Here is a 27,100-nt window from a genome sequence, read left to right as displayed (position 1 = left end):
GTGTTTCTCTTTCTTGGATCTTCAGGGATTGGTAAATTTCAGTGCTTTTTTGGAACATATTTAGTTTACACATATGAATTTAGTCACAAAACATACGCGATCTGATATTGCATTATAAATGACTGTGACGTTTCATTATCCTCTCTGATCGTTCCTTCCTGTAGGAAAAACAGAGCTTGTCAAACAAGTGGCGCGTTATCTTCATAAAGACAACAAGGAGGTAGTGCAGGATTTTTTTTTCCAATTGTATTTAGTTATCACTTTGTTGAAGTATTTAAAAGTTGATTTCTCTCTCCTAGTGTTTGGTTAGACTGGACATGTCTGAATACCAAGAAAAGCATGAGGTAACTGTTGCTTTAAATGAAAAACTCAAAGAGCGTTCTTAGAAAAAGGAAACTTTCCTTTGACATAGACAACTAAGGTAAGACGTTTATATGGGTAGCCAAGAGGGGAGGGGGGGGGGGGGAGATGGTGGCGCAGAATTCTCTTCCATAAAAAAGTTCAAGATTCCCCAGAGGCTCTCAATTCCCATTGGCACGTTGTGATATTTTCCTCTGTTTTTATTGGCTGTTGTGCTTGCTTTGGTTTCGGTTTTACACTCAAACAAATAGCGCTTAAACTGGAACTTAAACATCTTTCTTTCAAGCTTGCGAAAATGATCGGCGCACCACCAGGTTACCTTGGACACGATCAAGGCGGACAATTGACAAAGGAACTCATAAAGTGTCCAAACGCTGTGGTGTTATTTGACGAGGTAAGAAATAAACGATCCTCAATTTTCTTAGAGGTTTTTTTTTTGTGTGACTAAAATCACTGGGCTCATCTCATTTTTTAATGTCTTTTTAGGTGGACAAGGCCCACCCAGACGTTTTAACAGTCATGCTCCAATTGTTTGACGAGGTAGCATCTATACTTAAATTTGAGTGAAGATTGTTTTTTTTCTTCAATTTGAGTCATACTAGGTTTGAAAATTTTTCATTTTGTTGTTTTACTTCTTTTTAAGATTTGATGAAAAAAAAAACCTGTTTTTGATTCAGGGTCGTTTGACAGACGGACAAGGGAAGACAATTGTATGTAAAGACGCCATTTTCGTGATGACGTCAAACCTTGCTAGTAAAGAAATAGCAAATCACACATTGCAGCTGAGAGAAGAAGCAAAACTAGCTGCTGAACAAAGAGAAGAAGGTGAGTTTTGTTGTGGAGGCTTAAATTTTGCTGATGTTGGACGACGAAATGCAGAATAAGTTTGGAAAGATGTGCAACATTTCTTAACACAAATTCGTACCTTGTTCAAGTTACTTGTGAAATAATAGCCAGTCTGGCTGAAATACAAAGGGAGAAGGGAAGGGAACGAGGAAAAAATTAACACAAACATACAAAACCAAAGTTGGTCTAAGGAAGAAAAAGTTTGTTCTTTTTTTTCCGATGTGTATGCGTTCTCGTGTTGCATGCGCAGGAGTTCACTGTTTTCTTTTCAGGTGATGAAGTAAGCGAAAAGGTTACTATATCAAGAAAGTTTAAAGAAAGAGTGGTCCAGCCTATTCTGAAGGTAAACATCCCTTTGGCGATAAATTACAGCAAACCTGGTAAACATTTCCCAAGCAATAAATTGCAAAAAACCTAGGTTTATAAAATTAAGAAAAATGAGTGATGTCTTGAGAATTTGTGAGTATTCTTTTTTGTTAAAGGGTAGTTATCGTAACATGTTCGCTAGAGCTTTTTGTTTCTCTTCGTATCGACAGCGTCACTTCAGACGAGACGAGTTCCTGGGTCGCATCAATGAGATTGTGTACTTCCTGCCATTTTCACATCCAGAACTTTTAAGCTTAGTGACGAAAGAGCTGGATTACTGTTCAAAACTGGTCTGTAATGTGCTCTCCTGTAACACTTTGCAAATGATCTCGAACAGTTGTTAAAGAAGTAATCTAAGTCCCTGCCAAATTTCTTCTTTGTTTGAATACAGGCGTTGAATCGACACGATATCCACATGACTTGGGATAAAGAAGTCTTGGATGTACTGGCTGATGGCTACGACGAACATTACGGAGCGAGATCGATAAAACACGAAGTACGATCGATGCTTTGTTTACAACTTTACCATGTGGTGTAATTTTGCCTTCCCCCCCCCCCACTAAAATACTCACACCTCTTGTTTTCGACGGCTTTTTGTCAGTTTTTTCTCTTCTCTTTGCAGAAACGTTTCAAGAGCTAATGTCAGCATGCATCAAACAAACAGCGGCAAGTCACCCAAAATTTGCAAAAAAAAATTTTGTTCGATGGATGCTGACATCCTCTCTTAATACAATTCAACACCAAGCATTTGAGAAACTGAAAATAACACGAAACTTTTTCATATAACCAGCACTAAAACAATGAAATGGAGGGGAAAATAATCACTGTTGAAAGGAGAATGTGTTGCTGGCAAATAGTGGAAATGCTGGTAACACAGTCTGAAATTGAACGAAATGCTTTAGCTGTTGGCAAGTGCAGAAAGTCTTTCTTTGTAGTGTGGTAACATATTCGCAGTATTAAAATACCGAAACAAACGATAACTGAATCAGGTATATGAGTTATTTTCATGCAAAAATTATTGGTTGTGATACAGGTGGAAAAGAGAGTTCTCAATCGACTTGCTGCTGCGCATGAGCAAGGGTTGATAAGTCGCGGATGCACCCTGCACCTAACAGTGACCTTCCCGAAAGGTAAAACCGGGCAGAACTTAGAGGAAGTAGCTCCTACCATCAAACTGCAGCTCGTTAAGGAAGGAAAAAAGATAGTTGACACTGATGTTGGAAACCATTTCGTTCCTGAAGACAAACTGTTCGTTTGAAGAAAAGAAAGTGAGCAACTAACGACCAGGGAACGGAAATGAATTTGAAGACACTTGGTCTTGAATCCTCAAGATCTTTTTTATTGTTCCAGTCTAATAGTCATGGATCAGTCATTGTTCAAAGGCTTACTCCCTGGAAAAAAAAAACACTTGAAAAAAAACTTGTTTTTGGTGTTTACTCATCAAAAACAATGTTCATGGAGAACATGTTGGCTGGATTTTAGTGTAAAGCCTCATATTGGTAATTGTGTGATCAAAGGAAGACATGTATAGATGATGTGGTTCAATTTTATCCTTGGTTCAAATTTTCTTTTTCCTTTGTTTCAAACTCATTATCATACTTTACAAAACCGTAAAACATAAGAGAATAAAATAAGGATAAAATTTCGTAAAAAAGGTTGTGGTTGTTCATCGTGTTAAATAACAATAAAAGCTAAGTTGTCTCACGATGTAGTCCCGTGTGATTCCATCCCTCTGGAATTTCTATTCCACTATCCCTGTTGATGTTGTGGGGGTGAAGTCTTATATGAATTGCCTCTTTGACCCTGCCCGTGTAGTAATAAGGATCACGATCAATAAACTTTACTTTATGTGCCTCTGGAGCTCCAGCAAGAAATACTGGCAGAAACTCATCACTTCGTTGTCGGACTTACCCTTGGGGTAAAAATCAGATCCCCCTTTTCCACCCCCAAAGGTAAGGTTACACTAAGTTAAACCATTCTATAAAATCCCAAAATGTTTATTAGCATTAAAGGTGGGGGGGGGGGAGGGGGGGAGGGGGGGAGGAGACGAAATAATATAGGACTGGTATAGAAAATTTTCTCTGCAAAATTGCTAACTTGAGGTTCTTAAACAACTTTGTTATTGTGACAATAGGCATTGTTTAGTAGTAGCCTCATTTGAATGTTTAACTAAAAGGACAGACATTTTGTAATAACAAGGCAGTTGATGTAACACTTAGGGGCAGATATTAAAACAATTCCTTCGCAACTAAACAGTTATTAACATAAAATATCTGCAGAAAAAAGAAATAATTTAAAGATCACTACTCAACATAATTTGGCTGGTTACTTCAAGTAGTGAGATGCAATAAAAGAAGATCTTTATGTCTCATTGAAGAATAAAACACAAAAGTCACATAAATTATTTGAACTATTATTTATTTATGCTTGTCATTTATTTACATTGCAATGAAATTTGAGCGAAATGAGTGTAACGTACAGCATTTTTATATATTACTACAATTAAAATATTTTCAGGTTCAAATTTTTAAAACTTGTTTTATTTTGTTTTCCTCTATCTTGGACTGTAATACTAAAAAATATCCAAATTGGAAATTTTTAAACCTAAGAAAAAATATTATTGAGTCAAAACATATGTAATAAGTATGTTCACTTTTAAACCTGGATTCCTTTTCTTGCTTTGCTTTGGACTTCAGATATCTTCCAATCTGTCTGGTGATGTACGCTTTTTGTACTCAGCATTGTTGAGTGGCAAATACATCATTCTCATCTTTTTCTAATCTTGTTTTATTGGTGCTGGTTCTTTTTCTTCTTGTATAGCCACCCAGATGTAAAAACCAACAATAATATGAATGACTATCACAGTTACTCCTGCTGCACCTATTGCACCATTTGGATAACCCAGTATATCTGAAAAATACAGGAAAGTAGGAGTGATATCACTAAAGTAGCTTTCTACCATGAGTTAAAATAACATGTAGTGTAATGGTTACAACAAGTGTAACCTATTCTACTATGCAGGTTCTACAAAACTGGATGAGAAAGACTATCAGCCTGAATAAAGAGTTAAAATTTCTCTTACTATAATTTTTTAAGCTAATAAAAATGGACTTTATTTTTCTGTTTTTTTTTAACCCTCTACACCCTAACATCAGTATGTATATTCTCCATACTGTTCTCTATGCATCCCTAAGGTGCTGACAAGAAGGATTTGTTTAACATTCAAGAGCTTCCTCAGTCAGTGATCATTTCCTCTATTCTCAAGACCTGCATGTGTGATTGAGGTCCGATATTAGATGATCATCACTCTTAGGGGTGTAAGGATTAATTATCATTGAGAGGATATCAATACTGACACTCAGGGCAGAGCTTGGTGACATTTCTGTATGCTTCAACACCACATGAAAATAATTCACAATATCAATGCACTAGTGGGCTGACAATTGGTGATAATAAAGAAAAACATCAAATAGGAGATTATTGTTTAGTGGAAAAACAAATTCTTAAGGACAAAAACCGCAAGAAATATGTAGGGAAATATGTGAAATTTGGAAAAATTACTATTGAAATCTTGGGAGTGGAAGGGCAAAGGTTCTAAGGCAAAGGAAAAATCACATTGTGTACAGGTACAGTCGACTCATACGTATTTATCTGATACAACGACAAAGCCCCGTTCCACCACTCTCTAGCACTTTGACAAATGAAGACCGATGAAACTCACCCATAGGGTTGTCCTTGACTATCAGATGCATTCATTGTTTTTAGGAATTTCGTGTAAATTTATCGATAAGTTATTAAATCTGTGCAGCGGTCACGAAATACCAAACTCCTTAAAAGAACCCTCGATCTACTTGCGCTGCCGTTACTATCCGCCATTTTCGTTTTCAGCTGATAAAAGATGAGGTGCACTGGGACTAGTTAAGTTCATGCCCTCACGGTCTTGGTCCACCTTCGTAAGCACTTTTGCAACGTACTTCGTCTGTGACGTTCAGTTGTGTCTTCTGTTGTAGTTATGTCCTCGCACCTGATAACCAATAGAATGCGGTTTTATTTCTTCCGATCAAAGCGTTGTGAACGTGTCTTCTGCGTATCACTTCCTAACTAGGGGAGGGATGCAATGTTAAAAAATTGTGAGAAGATCGTTAAGATTTCCGCGTTCGAAGTTTGAGAATTTCTTGGGCTATCTTTGTTTCACGGACTATCCTTGTTTCACGGGCAATCCTTGATGCCTTTTGGGACACTTCGGATTGGTGAAAGATTAAGATTCTGGTTGCGTTTTTAATTGCGAATTATTAGCGTAATTTTCTTCGATACGTTGGAAAGCTTAGGAAGACGAGAATTTGATATTGCCTCGTGGCTTCTCTTATTGGTTTGGAGTGCGCTGGTGATCGATTTTCTGTATTTTGCGTAAGACACGCAAAACTAGATGTTACCTATTTAAAAAACAGGACAGATCTCGGTGTTTCAATGACCAAAAATTTGTGATTTTCTTCCAGCCTCATAATAATTTTTATTACGTTACATGTAGCAAACTCAAAGTGTCTACACTGATGGCTATCATGGATACAGTGGAAGACATGTATTCATTGTAAATGTATGGGACTACGCAAAAATTCAACCTCTGTTATGGTTGATGTCAAACATCACATATCCTGGAAAGTTAACTCAAACTGCTAACACGTATTATGAAGATCTGGTCTCTTTTATAGATAGGGTGCTCTCTCCCATGCTCTCCAGCAAGTAACAGTTGGGTTACAATGCATTAAATCATTCTCTTTGCTCAACCAGAAGGGAACAGATTTGCAGCAAAATTACTCTTCGCTTGATAATATGTGCTTCTCTATTTAATTCAGGGGCTGACATATGCCACTTTCTTGCTTTTGATCTATTTAGAATAAAGTCCCTTGAACTAAATTATGAGGAATAGGGTAATGATATGTATATGTTTACCACATTTTACATACTTTTTCAACTATGCGTTACAAACATCAAAATGAAATAAATATTAATTCATGCACAAATGAATACTTAATTCAATACAGACTATTGCCTATTATTACCAATTATTGCTCCTACATGTGTTAGCAAGAACTTGGTGTTGTTGGCATTCATTGTGAGCATTTGGTGATCCATATATTAGTCATGATTGGTGGAGACACTCTCTGCTACTATCTTTGTGTAAAAAATACCGATCCTTTCACCCTTACTTAATTTCATTCATACAGGCCTGGATGAGAACAAACAGCAAAGTAAACAAAAGTGCCGATGAGGTGGTAAGCTCCATTGTAAACATTTCCTTGGCAAATTATGCACTAGTTATAAAGAGGTATATGTTGTGCTTAATTTTTGTTCTTGGTTTAAACATCATTTTCCTTTGGTTTTGTTAATGATACGAATAAAAAATGCATTTTGTGTAAAGGAAGATAAAATTTAGCTTCTAGCCTAAGTTATGGTGAGATGATGTGTCACTATCAATTTGGCCTCTATTAAAAGTAAAAGAATTAAACTAAGGATAAAACTAAACCACAGCATACCTATATTATAACCCTCATTTTATTTGTAACAATATTTCTATTTTTTCTGGTGTTCACCCAATAGATTCAATCCACTTACAGACAAAGATGGCACCTGTACATTTTATTATTACTCTTAGGCTAAGGCACATGTAGAAAGCAATATTTCACAAAACAACAACATTATGTATGCAAGGTTTAAATTTTTCAGACCTTCACTGCTTGTTTTTATGAGTGGTTCCAGGATTTTCTTGCGCAAAGAGTTCTGGTTGAATGTACCAGTTGCCATGTTTTTTTGGAATGGTGGTTTACAGTAATTGTTGTATGAAGTAACCTTCACCAATATTAATTTTGTGAACTTGTCACTGACAAAGAGCTAGTTCATGATTAGACATTGATCATTTCATTGATTGCCGTGCTCTGCATTTATCATTGAAGTACTGATTAACTCCTTCGCCATCTGAGTATTTGCATTAAAGATACTGTGTTAGAAATCACAGGGCCGTAGCCCAAAACTAATGTCATCCTCAGTGCAATTTCATTTTTTGAGCAAGGAAAAGGTAAAAATCAAACAAAACCACACAGACATCATCACAGAGACACCACTGCTATGCATAATGTTTACATAGTTAGTTACATGAAAGCTACTCTATTCATTAATTCAGTGTCAATACTCTCCCTCATAGCAGCTATAATTTTTAGCCAACTTGGGAAATAGTGGCCTAAAATGGACCCTTTTGGACATCCAAACTTTTAAATTTCCAGGGGAAGGTTCCTCAGACTTTGTCATCCAAGTGGGAACAAATGGCTGCCACCCTGTCATTTTGGTCCCTCCAGCTGCTCAAATGTTGTCCCTCCTTTCCACAATCTTACCAAAGCCCCCATATGTGTAGTAATAAAAACATCGAAGTGAAGTGTGCTATCTCAGCAAGAGATGATAATCATACACACTTTTAAGTGAGTCATCCTGAGCAGATGTTTGGTGAGGTATTGCATTCTGTGCTCAAAATCTAGTGTACATAGACCTGGGAAAAAAGAAAGGGGTGTAGCAGTCATTCAGGTGGGTTAATTGCTCCAAGCTCTAATTGGATACCACTGCTCATTTGGTTATCTTTCTTGCCAATACTCTTTCCAGTTATTTGGGTTTTCTTGGAAACTCTTCCCATTGAGAAGAAACATGATATGTGTTTACAAATTAAAAGCAAAGAAAAGTGAAAAAAATAGGAGGGTAACAAGATGGTATCAAAGACAGTGGTACAATTTTTTTTGCAGTAGGGTAGTTTTTTATTTTTTAATCAGAGTTTTAGCCTAAGTATGTCTAAGTTTCTACACGTGTTGTTTAGTCTTGTGATTTCTTGCTTTAAGAAGTGAGGTAAAATTGTTTGAATTTGTTTTTTCATTACAGCCACTTGAGTATGTAAATGGAAAGAAAACACTGAAAAATGATGGTAAGGAACACATAGCTTGAAAGTAATTTGGCAAAAACGGCAAAAGAAAGGAGCCGGGATGATATTAACAGAGGATGAGATAAGAGAAGAGGTAAGTATAAAACCAAGCATTAAGCAAGTATTGACTGACTGTAAAAAGTACCCTTTTCAGTGGCATGTCTAACAAGTTGCTTGGGGCCTCTTTCCAAGTGACCCTTAATAAGATTACACACAGCATACGATTGAAGTGAATGTGTAGATGAGGTGTTGTGTTTAATCATATATATCTCGCTCAAATATCTAGAGGAAACATTTTTGTCGAAGGAGACAAATGTCAGTTTTAATTTGTTAACTATGGCAACATCAAAATCATTTTTTTATCATCAAAAAATTTTGTAGGAACGATCAAAATTCTAGGAAAGGTATTTCATGAAGATGAAAAATAAAATGTATACACAACTGTTGGTGTGTCTGGTGCCAAAAGATTTCTTTTTGTCTAACCTTGACCCAAAAGGTTTTATCGTTTGAGTCTGAGGTGAGGTTAGATGATGCTCACTTGAGGCAGGACTTTTAATTGTGACTTTGTTTTTTTCCAGCTCTACTCAGAGAGGTTAAAGTTCGAGGACATTTACCTGGAAAACTTCCCTTCCCTATTATTTGGACTGCAACAACATTGTGCTTGTCTGTAATTTTCTCATTTATATTTTTATTCTAGTTCGTTGTCACAAGTGTAGAGGGTTTGGCCACGTATGTGCCCAATGCCCGACGAGACGCAGCCTGGTTGTGCCCCTCCATCAGCAAGAAAAGCAACCGGCAGATCAAGCAAAGAAAGTGATGGTGAAAAACTATCATTTTCATGCCTCTTGACAATGTAAGATTTCACTAATAAGTTAAGCAAGTTATCTAACATTGCCAAGAGGTTTCATAGATAACTCCCCAAAGTTTGGAATCAATCACAATAGATACTTAGCACCATGTTAACAACAAACTTCAGTTTCAGGTTAGGTGTTAGATGTTTGTGACTTCGATTAATTTAGCTATGTAAAAATGAAAGTAAAATTTCATTTAAAGATGCCGTCAAATTGAATTTCCAGACAACAGCAGCATTTGATTTTCTAATGGCAACAAAAAAGTCCTATTTTCACTACTGGCTAAAAATGGTTTATTCTATTCATATTCAATGACATGTAATGCCATGGGTGGCAGGGTATTCTGCAGTTTAACCAAAATTTTATATTAGCATGTACTAAAAAGACTGGTTAAGTAATTTTCTTACTGAGCGTGTGGTATAAACAGAAATTCAGGATAAAAAACGTTCCGGTAAATGACTTATGTGAAATGTGACTGCACAGAGAGTCAATAATGACTCCTAAGTTTCAATGTGGTGCGACCTGCACTAAAGGTCCAGACCATGAAATGTTGGCCTGTGAGAGTACAACTCCACGCTGTAATCCGCACTTAGAAGGCAAGCCAACTGTAGGAAAGCCGTTGTGTGAAATCTAAGCAACAAAGATGAATGAAAAACTAGATAAAAAAACGATCTTCAACAGCATGTTACAGCCACCATTGCAAAATGGTCACTTTCAGAAGCTTTGAAGCTTAGGTAACTTAGCTGAGCATAGACTGGAAGCTATCTTCAATGTTAGTAAACCATGTGACAAGTGCTCTGTTCACTGTGACAAATCCAGCGAGGAATAAGTATCTTGGATCATGACATAGCATGGTTTACACTTTGTGTAAACCACACAAAAACAGTTACAGGATAAACCAATAATTGCATAAAAACTTAGGCAAATGCAAGCACAAAAAACAAAGTTTATTTCCAACAGAAAGCCCAGGTGAACACAATTATGCGTTTAGTTTCATTCTGATATTGACATTGGTTTAACAGTCTCTTCTCTCTACATTCTGCTGATTCATTTGCAATTTTTTGTCTTTGATACTTAGATTGCCAGCCTCTTTCTTCTTGATTCAGAAGATTCATTTGCATGTTTCTTTTCCCTGTTCAGACGCTGCTGGGCCAGCCTCTTTTCCCTTGATTCCTCACTTTCATTTACCCTTCTTCGTTTCTCATATTCACGTCTAGCAATCAATCGATTTTCTTTTTCTTCTGGCATTTCAGTTAAAGACTCTTGCTTCCTTTCCATATGTGGTGTTTGGTTTGTTCTGTTTGGTTTCTTTTATTTCTGAAAGGCAAATGTTCAATTTTTGGACTCTTGTGAACATTTTGCAAATCAGGTTCATTATCTCTGACAAAGACACCTTTAATTTCAAAAGGAACAACCCCTATTTGTAAGCAGGAAATTTTCAAATATGGTACAAGGTTTTCAATTCCTTCAATGGTAAGCATAGTACATTTCTCAAATGAGTGGGGCATCCCATGCAAATCCCTGGAATGAGCATCAAACATTTTAGAGCTTTGTTCTGAATTCTTAATCACTGCACCAGTATTAATTCCAATCGTCAACAAACAAAAATTGTAGTTAAGTTGACAATTTGAAACCACTTCTGTCAGAGAATTTTGAAGAGACATGTATGGCCCATTATTTGATGTCATGAACAAACTTCCTGTTAATGACTCACTATATTCTAATGTGTATACTTTATTGTAAATTGAAACAATGCATGGAACATCAGTTAAATGCAAATAATCATTTGTTTGGATAGAACATCTTATAGAAGTATACCAATTATTTCCAATGGTAAGAATATTATTCAAAGTGGAAGAAGTCCACAAATTGATATCTTCTATGTGATGGTAAACAATAGCAGTAATTGACATTGCTACACATTACTTACCAGCATTTTCAACAAAGAGAGCCTCATTTCCTTAACTGTCGTCAGCACATAAATTGTTCTTGTTGGTTCGATGACATCAAATATTGTAGGGCCCGGATTTTCCTCTACATCATTAGGCTGATTTAGCAACAGGACGGGAACGTCAGATGACGACGGGAGAACGAGCGGAATAGTCTGGATTCTGTTCTAATTTGACCATATTTGGGTATTTGCACTGCGCGCGCCGTCGTCAAGTGAGGTTCCCGTTGTCTTGCTGAATCAGCCTGCCTTGTAAGCAATCGAAAATTGGCATTGTAGAAAATCATTTGTGAAAACCAAAACATCACATCATTCCACATTTTGTGTTGTTCAACAACTTGTTTCAATACTGGCAAGTAAAATACATTTAAATAGAACATCACAAACATTAAACTCCAAAAGTGATCATTAAAACGTGATAAGATATCCTTGCTGTTCACGAAATTGTCATGAGAGCCAATACTTGACAGGTATTGCTCAATCGAGATTCCCATACTTATTTGTTTGGTTTTGAGATATGCCTCCGTGAATTCTCAACAGTGCAAGGAGAAAGCAATCTTTAACTGTTAAAGAAAATAAAACAATTGTGCTAGGACGCCACCTTATGCTTTTGTCTCAGCTTGTGGGTAAAATGTTGTCATTGGAGTCGCAAGTCGATCAATGAAGAATGTAAATAAAGCAAGACTGCAAATGAAACGTAACAATAACGCATCCTTTGGTCGAAAGTCGCTTTGTTATTTACGTAGCAAGTTGTTCTTCCGCGTTTAGGTTATAACAAAGATGCGATCACACAGCGTTAACTAAGGAACGAGAGAACTTCAAGGAAAGTTATGTGAGAGGCCAATGATCTGGTTCGCAATGATCATGCGAACAGCAAGTTTTTCTGAGATCAGTTGAAGTTTGCTAAAGCCGGAATAGTATTGATCAAATTTTCCGTTGCCTCCGACTACTATAAGACTATAACATGAGATTTTTAGCCAGTCCCAGGTCGCGTACCGCTCGCTCGATCGCAAGATATGATTGGCCATTGTATCACATTACGTCAGAGGAGTTATAAACAAGCACTATTGACTTTTTATCCCACACCGTGCAAGTAAACCATCCAAGTGTAGCGGAACAACGGAATGACTTACCTTCTGCTTGGAAAATTATTTTATTCATATGGGTCAAATTTCCTTAAAAGCCATACCTTCACAAAAATGACCCCAAGGTTTAGCTCACAAAATTTACCGAGATGGCGAAGGTTCTTTCTTCCTCCCAAAAAGATCTCACGAGTTGTAATAATAGCAGGAGGAACTGTCGCCACAGCGTGTGGAGGAATTATATATTGGAGCTCAGGTAAGATTGATTCAAATAAAATGCTATAAGTATGAGAACAATCATTGTAATATTTTTCAGCTTTGATCTATGTTATTGTTATATTCATTAAGTCGGACAGAGAAGAAACATCATAAGCGATCGATGTTATGAATTTCGTAATAAAATAAATGCCTAAAAATCTAATAGATTTAATTTTTTTGGTGGATCGCCACTTTTTACTGATTTAGTATCCGATGTTGAGACAGTTAATTGTTTCTCGGTTGGCTTATCGAGTTCAGATGCTTGTTAATAATTTGTTGGTTCTTAGTGCATAATTTTTCGATTTCACGTGTTGTGTAATGGGTGTATCCGCAGCAAACTTTTCTTGTGCCGGAAGTAAATCTTTCAGCGATGAGCGGTTACTTAGCCCCTAGACTCAATAGATTCGCGGTATGTTTACATCAAAAGTCACGTGACACTACACGTGAAATCTAAAGCCTAAAAGGTGAATTAATTTGTGGTGTATCAAGCAATTCGCTTCCTAGTTAGAAATTATGAGTTTTATCAAAAGAGGTCTTTTCGCTATTTATGATAACATTTTGCTATTCTTCTTACTTGTCTGTCTGTTTGTTTTTTTTGTTTATCGCCAATAGGAGCTGATACAACCCCCAAGGATAATAACTCAGGCTACCAAGCAGTAGGATATGCTGGGACTGGAAGCATGATGGGATTCTGGACTAAAATAAAGGATATGGTAAGATGTTAATGTCTATCTGAAGCTATCCTTCAAATTTTTGTGAGCTGTGCTTGCATTGTATAGGGCAAATATCACAATATTTTTTTAATTGTATCGTCAATATTAAAAGATGGTAAAATTTCAATCAAGAGAAATAACGGATATTGCAGCTGTATTTTGTAATTGAAATGACACAACTTGTTTTTCAGTGTTTGAAAGGAAAAGAGAGGAGAGAGATTGAGGAAAGACGGCGCTATCCTTTGGAGATGAGATTGAAAGATAATATTATAGGACAAGAAGGAGCCATTCTCACGGTTGCTGCAGGTATGATTTTCTATGCAACAAAATCAGTTTGGAAGACTACGGTTTGGTAATTTTGGGAGTAATATTCTACTGACTCTGTTTTTCATTTGTTTGCAGCAATTCGTAGAAGAGAATATGGTTGGTATTATGAAGAACATCCCCTTGTGTTTCTCTTTCTTGGATCTTCAGGGATTGGTAAATTTCAGTGCTTTTTTGGAACATATTTAGTTTACACATATGAATTTAGTCACAAAACATACGCGATCTGATATTGCATTATAAATGACTGTGACGTTTCATTATCCTCTCTGATCGTTCCTTCCTGTAGGAAAAACAGAGCTTGTCAAACAAGTGGCGCGTTATCTTCATAAAGACAACAAGGAGGTAGTGCAGGATTTTTTTTTCCAATTGTATTTAGTTATCACTTTGTTGAAGTATTTAAAAGTTGATTTCTCTCTCCTAGTGTTTGGTTAGACTGGACATGTCTGAATACCAAGAAAAGCATGAGGTAACTGTTGATTTAAATGAAAAACTCAAAGAACGTTCTTAGAAAAAGGAAACTTTCCTTTGACATAGACAACTAAGGTAAGACGTTTATATGGGTAGCCAAGAGGGGAGGGGGGGGGGGGAGATGGTGGCGCAGAATTCTCTTCCTTAAAAAAGTTCAAGATTCCCCAGAGGCTCTCAATTCCCATTGGCACGTTGTGATATTTTCCTCTGTTTTTATTGGCTGTTGTGCTTGCTTTGGTTTCGGTTTTACACTCAAACAAATAGCGCTTAAACTGGAACTTAAACATCTTTCTTTCAAGCTTGCGAAAATGATCGGTGCACCACCAGGTTACCTTGGACACGATCAAGGCGGACAATTGACAAAGGAACTCATAAAGTGTCCAAACGCTGTGGTGTTATTTGACGAGGTAAGAAATAAACGATCCTCAATTTTCTTAGAGGTTTTTTTTTTGTGTGACTAAAATCACTGGGCTCATCTCATTTTTTAATGTCTTTTTAGGTGGAGAAGGCCCACCCAGACGTTTTAACAGTCATGCTCCAATTGTTTGACGAGGTAGCATCTATACTTAAATTTGAGTGAAGATTGTTTTTTTTCTTCAATTTGAGTCATACTAGGTTTGAAAATTTTTCATTTTGTTGTTTTACTTCTTTTTAAGTTTTGATGAAAAAAAAAACCTGTTTTTGATTCAGGGTCGTTTGACAGACGGACAAGGGAAGACAATTGTATGTAAAGACGCCATTTTCGTGATGACGTCAAACCTTGCTAGTAAAGAAATAGCAAATCACACATTGCAGCTGAGAGAAGAAGCAAAACTAGCTGCTGAACAAAGAGAAGAAGGTGAGTTTTGTTGTGGAGGCTTAAATTTTGCTGATGTTGGACGACGAAATGCAGAATAAGTTTGGAAAGATGTGCAACATTTCTTAACACAAATTCGTACCTTGTTCAAGTTACTTGTGAAATAATAGCCAGTCTGGCTGAAATACAAAGGGAGAAGGGAAGGGAACGAGGAAAAAATTAACACAAACATACAAAACCAAAGTTGGTCTAAGGAAGAAAAAGTTTGTTCTTTTTTTTCCGATGTGTATGCGTTCTCGTGTTGCATGCGCAGGAGTTCACTGTTTTCTTTTCAGGTGATGAAGTAAGCGAAAAGGTTACTATATCAAGAAAGTTTAAAGAAAGAGTGGTCCAGCCTATTCTGAAGGTAAACATCCCTTTGGCGATAAATTACAGCAAACCTGGTAAACATTTCCCAAGCAATAAATTGCAAAAAACCTAGGTTTATAAAATTAAGAAAAATGAGTGATGTCTTGAGAATTTGTGAGTATTCTTTTTTGTTAAAGGGTAGTTATCGTAACATGTTCTCTAGAGCTTTTTGTTTCTCTTCGTATCGACAGCGTCACTTCAGACGAGACGAGTTCCTGGGTCGCATCAATGAGATTGTGTACTTCCTGCCATTTTCACATCCAGAACTTTTAAGCTTAGTGACGAAAGAGCTGGATTACTGTTCAAAACTGGTCTGTAATGTGCTCTCCTGTAACACTTTGCAAATGATCTCGAACAGTTGTTAAAGAAGTAATCTAAGTCCCTGCCAAATTTCTTCTTTGTTTGAATACAGGCGTTGAATCGACACGATATCCACATGACTTGGGATAAAGAAGTCTTGGATGTACTGGCTGATGGCTACGACGAACATTACGGAGCGAGATCGATAAAACACGAAGTACGATCGATGCTTTGTTTACAACTTTACCATGTGGTGTAATTTTGCCTTCCCCCCCCCCCACTAAAATACTCACACCTCTTGTTTTCGACGGCTTTTTGTCAGTTTTTTCTCTTCTCTTTGCAGAAACGTTTCAAGAGCTAATGTCAGCATGCATCAAACAAACAGCGGCAAGTCACCCAAAATTTGCAAAAAAAAATTTTGTTCGATGGATGCTGACATCCTCTCTTAATACAATTCAACACCAAGCATTTGAGAAACTGAAAATAACACGAAACTTTTTCATATAACCAGCACTAAAACAATGAAATGGAGGGGAAAATAATCACTGTTGAAAGGAGAATGTGTTGCTGGCAAATAGTGGAAATGCTGGTAACACAGTCTGAAATTGAACGAAATGCTTTAGCTGTTGGCAAGTGCAGAAAGTCTTTCTTTGTAGTGTGGTAACATATTCGCAGTATTAAAATACCGAAACAAACGATAACTGAATCAGGTATATGAGTTATTTTCATGCAAAAATTATTGGTTGTGATACAGGTGGAAAAGAGAGTTCTCAATCGACTTGCTGCTGCGCATGAGCAAGGGTTGATAAGTCGCGGATGCACCCTGCACCTAACAGTGACCTTCCCGAAAGGTAAAACCGGGCAGAACTTAGAGGAAGTAGCTCCTACCATCAAACTGCAGCTCGTTAAGGAAGGAAAAAAGATAGTTGACACTGATGTTGGAAACCATTTCGTTCCTGAAGACAAACTGTTCGTTTGAAGAAAAGAAAGTGAGCAACTAACGACCAGGGAACGGAAATGAATTTGAAGACACTTGGTCTTGAATCCTCAAGATCTTTTTTATTGTTCCAGTCTAATAGTCATGGATCAGTCATTGTTCAAAGGCTTACTCCCTGGAAAAAAAAAACACTTGAAAAAAAACTTGTTTTTGGTGTTTACTCATCAAAAACAATGTTCATGGAGAACATGTTGGCTGGATTTTAGTGTAAAGCCTCATATTGGTAATTGTGTGATCAAAGGAAGACATGTATAGATGATGTGGTTCAATTTTATCCTTGGTTCAAATTTTCTTTTTCCTTTGTTTCAAACTCATTATCATACTTTACAAAACCGTAAAACATAAGAGAATAAAATAAGGATAAAATTTCGTAAAAAAGGTTGTGGTTATTCATCGTGTTGAATAACAATAAAAGCTAAGTTGTCTCACGATGTAGTCCCGTGTGATTCCATCCCTCTGGAATTTCTATTCCACTATCCCTGTTGATGTTGTGGGGGTGAAGTCTTATATGAATTGCCTCTTTGACCCTGCCCGTGTAGTAATAAGGATCACGATCAATAAACTTTACTTTATGTGCCTCTGGAGCTCCAGCAAGAAATACTGGCAGAAACTCATCACTTCGTTGTCGGACTTACCCTTGGGGTAAAAATCAGATCCCCCTTTTCCACCCCCAAAGGTAAGGTTACACTAAGTTAAACCATTCTATAAAATCCCAAAATGTTTATTAGCATTAAAGGTGGGGGGGGGGGAGGGGGGGAGGGGGGGAGGGGGGGAGGAGACGAAATAATATAGGACTGGTATAGAAAATTTTCTCTGCAAAATTGCTAACTTGAGGTTCTTAAACAACTTTGTTATTGTGACAATAGGCATTGTTTAGTAGTAGCCTCATTTGAATGTTTAACTAAAAGGACAGACATTTTGTAATAACAAGGCAGTTGATGTAACACTTAGGGGCAGATATTAAAACAATTCCTTCGCAACTAAACAGTTATTAACATAAAATATCTGCAGAAAAAAGAAATAATTTAAAGATCACTACTCAACATAATTTGGCTGGTTACTTCAAGTAGTGAGATGCAATAAAAGAAGATCTTTATGTCTCATTGAAGAATAAAACACAAAAGTCACATAAATTATTTGAACTATTATTTATTTATGCTTGTCATTTATTTACATTGCAATGAAATTTGAGCGAAATGAGTGTAACGTACAGCATTTTTATATATTACTACAATTAAAATATTTTCAGGTTCAAATTTTTAAAACTTGTTTTATTTTGTTTTCCTCTATCTTGGACTGTAATACTAAAAAATATCCAAATTGGAAATTTTTAAACCTAAGAAAAAATATTATTGAGTCAAAACATATGTAATAAGTATGTTCACTTTTAAACCTGGATTCCTTTTCTTGCTTTGCTTTGGACTTCAGATATCTTCCAATCTGTCTGGTGATGTACGCTTTTTGTACTCAGCATTGTTGAGTGGCAAATACATCATTCTCATCTTTTTCTAATCTTGTTTTATTGGTGCTGGTTCTTTTTCTTCTTGTATAGCCACCCAGATGTAAAAACCAACAATAATATGAATGACTATCACAGTTACTCCTGCTGCACCTATTGCACCATTTGGATAACCCAGTATATCTGAAAAATACAGGAAATTAGGAGTGATATCACTAAAGTAGCTTTCTACCTTGAGTTAAAATAACTTGTAGTTTAATGGTTACAACAAGTGTTACCTATTCCACAATGCAGGTTCTACAAAACTGGATGAGAAAGACTATCAGCCTGGAGAAAGAGTTAAAATTGCTCTTGCTATAATTTTTTAAGCTAACATGAGGGACTGTATTTTTCTGTTTATTTTTAACCCTCTTCATCTTCATAGTATGCATATTCTCCATACTGTTCTCTATACATCCCCTAAGGGAGGATTTGTTTAACATTCAAGAGCTTCCTCAGTCGGTGATCATTTCCTCTATTCTTAAGACCTGCATGTGTGATTCAGGTGTGAAATTAGACAATCATCACTCTTAGGAGTGTAAGGGTTAATTATCATGGAGAGGATATCAATACTGACACCCAAGACAGAGCTTGGTGACATTTCTGTATGCTTCAACACCACATGAAAATACTTCACAATATCAATGTACTATTGGGCTGACAATTGGTGATAATAAAGAAAAATATCAAATAGGAGATTATTGTTGAGTAGAAAAACAAATTCCTAGGACAAAAACCGCAAGAAATATGTAGGGAAAAGTGTGAAATTTGGGAAAATTACTATTGAAAGCTTGGGAATGGAAGGGGAAATTAAGGAAAACTTCTGTAGCTTTTTTACCAAAAATAATATGGTTACCTTCAAAGAAGATTTTCTTGGAAAGGAAAAAGCAGGAGATTGGTAACAAAATCATGGCTAAGGTAAACTTCAAAAGAGTTATAGGAACTGACTTCTCACGAGCCGTGTAAATCAATCAATCAATCAATCAGTCAGTCAGTCAGTAAGCCACTCAATCAATCAATTGGTCCATTTGTAAGTTAGTCTGTTGCCCAATTCTTGCTTGGTCCATTGATGTCCGATCATCAATCAATCAGTAAGTCAATCAATCACTGAATCAGTCAATCATTCAATTAATCAATCAGTCATTCATTCATAGCACCATACAATCAGTCAGACACCTTAGAAATCAAAAAATTAATCAATCAACTGATCAGAAAATAAGTCATTCAAACAATCACGAATTACGTCAGTCAGTCAATCAGCCTGACAATTATTAATGGTAAGTCTTAATGCAAAGCCTTTCATCGATAAACTCTAAAAAAGCCCTGTTCCCTCTTCAGGGCGTGAAATTAATTTTTTTTTCTGATAGCCTCTTGGCTCCTAAATTCTTCAAAGTGGTAGCCAATTCAAAAAAAGTTGGTCGCCATTTTCAAAGACAAACAAAACCTTTTTTTACGCTGTCAGAGTTCTAGATTGACCCTCAAAAATTAAGTTAGGGAAAAGATCTTTAAGGAGCTACGAAGTGGACACTAGGATGGTTGATATACAACCTTTAAGCTCAACTAAATCCAAGATGGCGTCTAGTTATCGATAGGGATGCATGTGCTGCGTTTTGGAAATAAACTTAACGACGAAGTTTAATTCACTATATCTCTTGGAAAGGTTATGATAAAACATTCTAATCGCCAATTTGGCGACTAATTTTCAGGATTTGGTCGCCAAAGTGAAAAATTTACTCGCATTGGCGCCTGTATTAGGCGCAATTTCACGCCCTGCAGTCTTCCAAAAATTATGACTCATGAATCTCATTTCTAAGGCAAAGGAAAAATCACATTGTGTACAGGTACAGTCAATTCATGTATTTATCTGATACAACGACAAAGCCCCGTTCCACCACTCTCTAGCACTTTGACAAATGAAGACCGATGAAACTCACCCATAGGGTTGTCCTTGACTATCAGATGCATTCATTGGTTTTAGGAATTTCGTTTAAATTTATCGTTAAGTTACTAGATCTGTGCAGCGGTCACGAAATATCAAACTCCTTAAAAGAACCCTCGATCTACGTGCACTACCGTTACTATCCGCCATTTTCGTTTTCAGCTGATAAAAGATGAGGTGCACTGGGACCAGTTAAGTTCATGCCCTCACGGTCTTGATCCACCTTCGTAAGCACTTTTGCAACGTACTTCGTCTGTGACGTTGCAGTTGTGTCTTCTGCTGTAGTCCTCGCACCTGATAACCAATAGAATGCGGCTTTATTTCTTCCGATCAAAGCGTTGTGAACGTGTCTTCTGCGTATCACTTCCCAACTAGGGAAGGGATGCAATGTTAAAAAATTGTGAGAAGATCGTTAAGATTTCCGCTTTCGAAGTTTGAGAATTTCTTGGGCTATCCTTGTTTCACGGACTATCCTTGTTTCATGGGCAATCCTTGATGCCTTTTGGGACACTTCGGATTGGTGACAGATTAAGATTCTGGTTGCGTTTTTAATTGCGAATTATTAGCGTAATTTTCTTCGATACGTTGGAAAGCTTAGGAAGACGAGAATTTGATATTGCCTCGTGGCTTCTCTTATTGGTTTGGAGTGTGCTGATGATCGATTTTCTGTATTTTGCGTAGGACACGCAAAACTAGATGTTACCTATTTAAAAAACAGGACAGATCTCGGTGTTTCAATGACCAAAAATTTGTGATTTTCTTCCAGCCTCATAATAATTTTTGTTACGTTACATGTAGCAAACTCAAAGTGTCTACACTGCTGGCTATCATGGATACAGTGGAAGACATGTATTCATTGTAAATGTATGGGACTACGCAAAAATTCAACCCCTGGTATGGTTGATGTCAAACATCACATATCCTGGAAAGTTAACTCAAACTGCTAACACGTATAATGAAGATCTGGTCTCTTTTATAAAGGATAGGGTGCTCTCTCCCATGCTCTCCAGCAAGTAACAGTTGGGTTACAATGCATTAAATCATTCTCTTTGCTCAACCAGAAGGGAACAGATTTGCAGCAAAATTACTCTTCGCTTGATAATATGTGCTTCTCTATTTAATTCAGGGGCTGACATATGCCACTTTCTTGCTTTTGATCTATTTAGAATAAAGTCCCTTGAACTAAATTATGAGGAATATGGTAATGATATGTATATGTTTACCACATTTTACATACTTTTTCAACTATGCGTTACAAACATCAAAATGAAATAAATATTAATTCATGCACAAATGAATACTTAATTCAATACAGACTATTGCCTATTATTAGCAATTATTGCTCCTACATGTGTTAGCAAGAACTTGGTCTTGTTGGCATTCATTGTGAGCATTTGGTGATCCATATATTAGTGGAGACACTCTCTGCAACTATCTTTGTGTAGAAAATATAAATCCTTTCACCCTTACTTAATTTCATTCATACAGGCCTGGATGAGAACCAACAGCAAAGTAAACAAAAGTGCCGATGAGGTGGTAAGCTCCATTGTAAACATTTTCTTGGCAAATTATGCACTAGTTATAAAGAGGTATATGTTGTGCTTAATTTTTGTTCTTGGTTTAAACATCATTTTCCTTTGGTTTTGTTAATGATACGAATAAAAAATGCATTTTGTGTAAAGAAAGATAAAATTTAGCTCCTAGCCTAAGTTATGGTGAGATGATATGTCACTATCAATTTGACCTCTATTAAAAGTAAAAGAATTAAACTAGGGATAAAACTAAACCACAGCATACCTATATTATAACCCTCATTTTATTTATAACAATATTTCTATTTTTTCTGGTGTTCACCCAATAGATTCAATCCACTTACAGACAAAGATGGCACCTGTACATTTTATTATTACTCTTAGGCTAAGGCACATGTAGAAAGCAATATTTCACAAAACAACAACATTATGTATGCAAGGTTTAAATTTTTCAGATCTTTACTGCTTGTTTTTATGAGTGGTTCCAGGATTTTCTTGCGCAAAGAGTTCTGGTTGAATGTACCAGTTGCCATGTTTTTTTGGAATGGTGGTTTACAGTAATTGTTGTATGAAGTAACCTTCACCAATATTAATTTTGTGAACTTGTCACTGACAAAGAGCTAGTTCATGATTAGACATTGATCATTTCATTGATTGCCGTGCTCTGCATTTATCATTGAAGTACTGATTAACTCCTTCGCCATCTGAGTAATTGCATTAAAGATACTGTGTTAGAAATCACAGGGCCGTAGCCCAAAACTAATGTCATCCTCAGTGCAATTTCATTTTTTGAGCAAGGAAAAGGTAAAAATCAAACAAAACCACACAGACATCATCACAGAGACACCATTGCTATGTATAATGTTTACATAGTTAGTTACATGAAAGCTACTCTATTCATTAATTCAGTGTCAATACTCTCCCTCGTAGCAGCTATAATTTTTAGCCAACTTGGGAAATAGTGGTCTAAAATGGACCCTTTTGGACATCCAAACTTTTAAATTTCCAGGGGAAGGTTCCCCAGACTTTGTCATCCAAATGAGAACAAATGGCTGCCACCTGTCATTTTGGTCCCTCCAGCTGCTCAAACGTTGTCCCTCCTTTCCACAATCTTACCAAAGCCCCCATATGTGTAGTAATAAAAACATTAAAGTGAAGTGTGCTATCTCAGCAAGAGATGATAATCATGTACACTTTTAAGTGAGTCATCCTGAGCAGATGTTTGGTGAGGTATTGCATTCTGTGCTCAAAATCTAGTGTACATAGACCTGGGAAAAAAGAAAGGGATGTAGCAGTCATTCAGGTCGGTTAATTGCTCCAAGCTCTAATTGGATACCACTGCTCATTTGGTTATCTTTCTTGCCAATACTCTTTCCAGTTATTTGGGTTTTCTTGGAAACTCTTCCCATTGAGAAGAAACATGATATGTGTTTACAAATTAAAAGCAAAGAAAAGTGAAAAAAATAGGAGAGTAACAAGATGGTATCAAAGACAGTGGTACAATTTTTTTTGCAGTAGGGTAGTTTTTTATTTTTTAATCAGAGTTTTAGCCTAAGTATGTCTAAGTTTCTACACGTGTTGTTTAGTCTTGTGATTTCTTGCTTTAAGAAGTGAGGTAAAATTGTTTGAATTTGTTTTTTCATTACAGCCACTTGAGTCTGTAAATGGAAAGAAAACACTGAAAAATGATGGTAAGGAATACATAGCTTTAAAGTAATTTGGCAAAAACGGCAAAAGAAAGGAGCCGGGATGATATTAACAGAGGATGAGATAAGAGAAGAGGTAAGTATAAAACCAAGCATTAAGCAAAAATTGACTGACGGTAAAAAGTACCCTTTTCAGTGGCATGTCTAACAAGTTGGTTGGGGCATCTCTCCAAGTGAACCTTAACAAGATTACACACAGCATATGATTGAAGTGAATGTGTAGATGAGGTGTTGTGTTTAATCATATATATCTCGCTCAAATATCTAGAGGAAACATTTTTGTCGAAGGAGACGAATGTCAGTTTTAATTTGTTAACTATGGCAACATCAAAATCATTTTTTCATCATCAAAAAATATTGTAGGAACGATCAAAATTCTAGTAAAGGTACCTCATGAAGATGAAAAATAAAATTTATACACAACTGTTGTTTCTGGTGCCAAAAGATTCCTTTTTGTCTAACCTTGACCCAAAAGGTTTTATCATTTGAGTCTGAGGTGAGGTTAGATGATGCTCACTTGAGGCAGGACTTTTAATTGTGACTTTGTTTTTTTCCGGCTCTACTCAGATAGGTTAAAGTTAGAGGACATTTACCTGGAAAACTTCCCTTCCCTCTTATTTGGACTGCAACAACATTGTGCTCGTCTGTAATTTTCTCATTTATATTTTTATTCTAGTTCGTTGTCACAAGTGTAGAGGGTTTGGCCACGTATGTGCCCAATGCCCGACGAGACGCAGCCTGGTTGTGCCCCACCATCAGCAAGAAAAGCAACCGGCAGATCAAGCAAAGGAAGTGATGGTGAAAAACTATCATTTTCATGCCTCTCTTGACAATGTAAGATTTCACTAATAAGTTTAGCAAGTTATCTAACATTGCCAAGAGGTTTCATAGATAACTCCCCAAAGTTTGGAATCAATCACAATAGATACTTAGCACCATGTTAACAACAAACTTCAGTTTCAGGTTAGGTGTTAGATGTTTGTGACTTCGATTAATTTAGCTATGTAAACATGAAAGTAAAATTTCATTTAAAGATGCTGTCAAATTAAATTTCCAGACAACAGCAGCGTTTGATTTTCTAATGGCAACAAAAAATTCCTATTTTCACTACTGGCTAAAAATGGTTTATTCTATTCATATTCAATGACATGTAATGCCATGGGTGGCAGGGTATTCTGCAGTTTAACCAAAACTTTATATTAGCATGTACTAAAAAGACTGGTTAAGTAATTTTCTTACTGAGCATGTGGTATAAACAGAAATTCAGGATAAAAAACATTCTGGTAAATGACTTATGTGAAATGTGACTGCACAGAGAGTCAATAATGACTCCTAAGTTTCAATGTGGTGCGACCTGCACTAAAGGTCCAGACCATGAAATGTTGGCCTGTGAGAGTACAACTCCATGCTGTAATCTGCACTCAGAAGGCAAGCCAACTGTAGGAAAGGCGTCATGTGAAATCTAAGCAACAAAGATGAATGAAAAACTAGATAAAAAAACGATCTTCAACAGCATGTTACAGCCACCATTGCAAAATGGTCACTTTCAGAAGCTTTGAAGCTTAGGTAACTTAGCTGAGCATAGACTGGAAGCTATCTTCAATGATAGTAAACCATGTGACAAGTGCTCTGTTCACTGTGACAAATCCAGCGAGGAATAAGTATCTGCGATCATGACATAGCATGGTTTACACTTTGTGTAAACCACACAAAAACAGTTACAGGATAAACCAATAATTGCATAAAAACTTAGGCAAATGCAAGCACAAAAAACAAAGTTTATTTCCAACAGAAAGCCCAGGTGAACACAATTATGCATTTAGTTTCATTATGATATTGACATTGGTTTAACAGTCTCTTCTCTCTACATTCTGCTGACTCATTTGCAATTTTTTGTCTTTGATACTTAGATTGCCAGCCTCTTTCTTCTTGATTCAGAAGATTCATTTGCATGTTTCTTTTCCCTATTCAGACGCTGCTGGCCAGCCTTTTTTCCCTTGATTCCTCACTTTCATTTACCCTTCTTCGTTTCTCATATTCATGTCTAGCAATCAATCGATTTTCTTTTTCTTCTGGCATTTCAGTTAAAAACTTTTGCTTCCTTTTCATATGTTGTGTTTGGTTTCTTTTATTTCTGAAAGGCAAATGTTCAATTTTTGGACTCTTGTGAACATTTTGCAAATCAAGTTCATTATCTCTGACAAAGACACCTTTAATTTTAAAAGTAACAACCCCTATTTGTAAGTAGGAAATTTTCAAATATGATACAAGGTTTTCAATTCCTTTAATAGTAAGCATAGCACATTTCCCAAATGAGTGGGGCATCCCATGCAAATCCCTGGAATGAGCATCAAAAATTTAAAGCGTTGTTCTGAATTCTTAACCACTACACCAGTATTAATTCCAATCATCAACAAACAACAATTGTAGTTAAGTTGACAATTTGTAACCACTTCTGTCAGAGAATTTTGAAGAGACATGTATGGCCCATTATTTGATGTCATGAACAAACTTCCTGTTAATGACTCACTATATTCTAATGTGTATACTTTATTGTAAATTGAAACAATGCATGGAACATCAGTTAAATGCAAATAATCATTTGTCTGGACAGAACATCTTATAGAAGTATACAAATTTTTTCCAATGGTAAGAATATTATTCAAAGTGGAAGAAGCCCACAAACTGATATCTTCTATGTGATGGTAAATAATAGCAGTAATTGACATTGCTACACATTACTTACCAGCATTTTCACCAAAGAGAGCTTCATTTCCTTAACTGTAGTCAGCACATATTGTTCTTGTTGGTTCGATGACATCAAATATTGTAGGGCCTGGATTTTTCTCTACATCATTTGCCTGCCTTATAAGCAATGGAAAATTGGCATTGTAGAAAATCATTTGTGAAAACCAAAACATCACATCATTCCACATTTTGTGTTGTCCAACAACTTGTTTCAATACTGGCAAGTAAAATATATTTAAATAGAACATCACAAACATTAAACTCCAAAAATGATCATTAAAACGTGATAAGATATCCTCGGTTTTCACGAAATTGTCATGAGAGCCAATACTTGACAGGTATTGCTCAATCGAGATTCCCATACTTATTTGTTTGGTTTTGAGATATGCCTCCGTGAATTCTCAACAGTGCAAGGAGAAAGCAATTTTTAACTGTTAAAGTAAATAAAACAATTGTGCTAGGACGCCACCTTATGCTTTTGTCTCAGCTTGTGGGTAAAATGTCGTCAATGGAGTCGCAAGTCGATCAATGAAGAATGTAAATAAAGCAAGACTGCAAATAAAACGTAACCATAACGCATCCTTTGGTCGAAAGTCGCCTTGTTATTTACGTAGCAAGTTGTTCTTCCGCGTTTAGGTTATAACAAAGATGCGATCACACAGCGTTAACTAAGGAACGAGAGAACTTCAAGGAAAGTTATGTGAGAGGCCAATGATCTGGTTCGCAATGATCGTGCGAACAGCACGTTTTTCTGAGATCAGTTGAAGTTTGCTAAAGCCGGAATAGTATTGATTAAATTTTCCGTTGCCTCCGGCGAAAGCTACTATTAGAAGACAACTACGGTACTAGAGTTTTTTAACCGGGCGACCCGAACACGGAACGGCGGAAAATGACCCCAAATCCTAAAGCGTGTTTTAGGATTTGGGGTCATTTTCCGCCGTTCCGTGCTTTAGGATTTGGGGTCATTTTCCGCCGTTCCGTGCTTAAGGATTTGGGGTC

The 27,100-nt window shown here is 36.5% G+C and overlaps 2 protein-coding genes and 4 long non-coding RNA genes across 11 annotated transcripts in view; 4 read left to right on the top strand and 2 right to left on the bottom strand.

Annotated features, from left to right (window-relative positions):
* The window catches only part of LOC131797788 (mitochondrial disaggregase-like), a 5,657-nt gene extending 2,381 nt beyond the window's left edge, over positions 1-3,276 (top strand). For all 5 annotated transcript variants that reach the window (XM_066161934.1, XM_066161937.1, XM_066161938.1 and 2 more), the window contains exons 4-13: positions 1-31; positions 165-220; positions 300-344; positions 647-754; positions 847-900; positions 1,038-1,185; positions 1,479-1,549; positions 1,743-1,862; positions 1,964-2,068; positions 2,606-3,276. The exon at positions 1-31 is cut by the window's left edge and continues 47 nt beyond it. In XM_066161934.1, the coding sequence (XP_066018031.1) occupies positions 1-31; positions 165-220; positions 300-344; positions 647-754; positions 847-900; positions 1,038-1,185; positions 1,479-1,549; positions 1,743-1,862; positions 1,964-2,068; positions 2,606-2,830 (963 nt within the window). In that variant the 3' untranslated portion in view covers positions 2,831-3,276. The remainder of the gene's footprint in view (positions 32-164; positions 221-299; positions 345-646; positions 755-846; positions 901-1,037; positions 1,186-1,478; positions 1,550-1,742; positions 1,863-1,963; positions 2,069-2,605) is intronic.
* A 2,182-nt stretch (positions 3,277-5,458) lies between these two features.
* Positions 5,459-10,196, top strand: LOC136278360 (uncharacterized). The gene is made up of 3 exons (XR_010716280.1): positions 5,459-6,845; positions 8,491-8,624; positions 9,228-10,196. It is a non-coding gene; the product is annotated as an uncharacterized lncRNA (long non-coding RNA).
* A 2,289-nt stretch (positions 10,197-12,485) lies between these two features.
* On the top strand, positions 12,486-17,058 carry LOC136278353 (mitochondrial disaggregase-like). Its single transcript, XM_066161939.1, has 13 exons — positions 12,486-12,667; positions 13,282-13,382; positions 13,574-13,688; positions 13,785-13,862; positions 13,996-14,051; positions 14,131-14,175; positions 14,477-14,584; positions 14,677-14,730; positions 14,868-15,015; positions 15,309-15,379; positions 15,573-15,692; positions 15,794-15,898; positions 16,436-17,058. The coding sequence occupies exons 1-13, from the start codon at positions 12,529-12,531 to the stop codon at positions 16,658-16,660; spliced, it is 1,365 nt and encodes a 454-aa protein (XP_066018036.1). The 5' UTR covers positions 12,486-12,528; the 3' UTR covers positions 16,661-17,058.
* A 1,126-nt stretch (positions 17,059-18,184) lies between these two features.
* On the bottom strand, positions 18,185-20,383 carry LOC136278358 (uncharacterized). Its single transcript, XR_010716276.1, has 3 exons — positions 20,111-20,383; positions 19,033-19,352; positions 18,185-18,320 (listed from the first exon to the last, which is right to left on the bottom strand). It is a non-coding gene; the product is annotated as an uncharacterized lncRNA (long non-coding RNA).
* LOC131780397 (uncharacterized) lies at positions 20,375-25,007 on the top strand. The gene is made up of 3 exons (XR_010716279.1): positions 20,375-21,651; positions 23,296-23,429; positions 24,030-25,007. It is a non-coding gene; the product is annotated as an uncharacterized lncRNA (long non-coding RNA).
* A 233-nt stretch (positions 25,008-25,240) lies between these two features.
* Positions 25,241-26,914, bottom strand: LOC136278359 (uncharacterized). Of its 2 annotated transcripts, none has more exons than XR_010716277.1 (3): positions 26,571-26,914; positions 26,100-26,218; positions 25,241-25,487 (listed from the first exon to the last, which is right to left on the bottom strand). It is a non-coding gene; the product is annotated as an uncharacterized lncRNA (long non-coding RNA). The 2 variants fall into 2 exon arrangements; XR_010716278.1 differs by having other exon boundaries at positions 26,100-26,214.
* Positions 26,915-27,100: the final 186 nt, after the last annotated feature.

Source organism: Pocillopora verrucosa, chromosome 14 (assembly GCF_036669915.1).
Source record: "Pocillopora verrucosa isolate sample1 chromosome 14, ASM3666991v2, whole genome shotgun sequence".
NCBI lineage: Eukaryota > Metazoa > Cnidaria > Anthozoa > Scleractinia > Pocilloporidae > Pocillopora > Pocillopora verrucosa.
The sequence above is the reverse complement of the archived record's forward strand: the minus strand, read 5'-3'. Positions and strand labels throughout refer to the sequence as shown.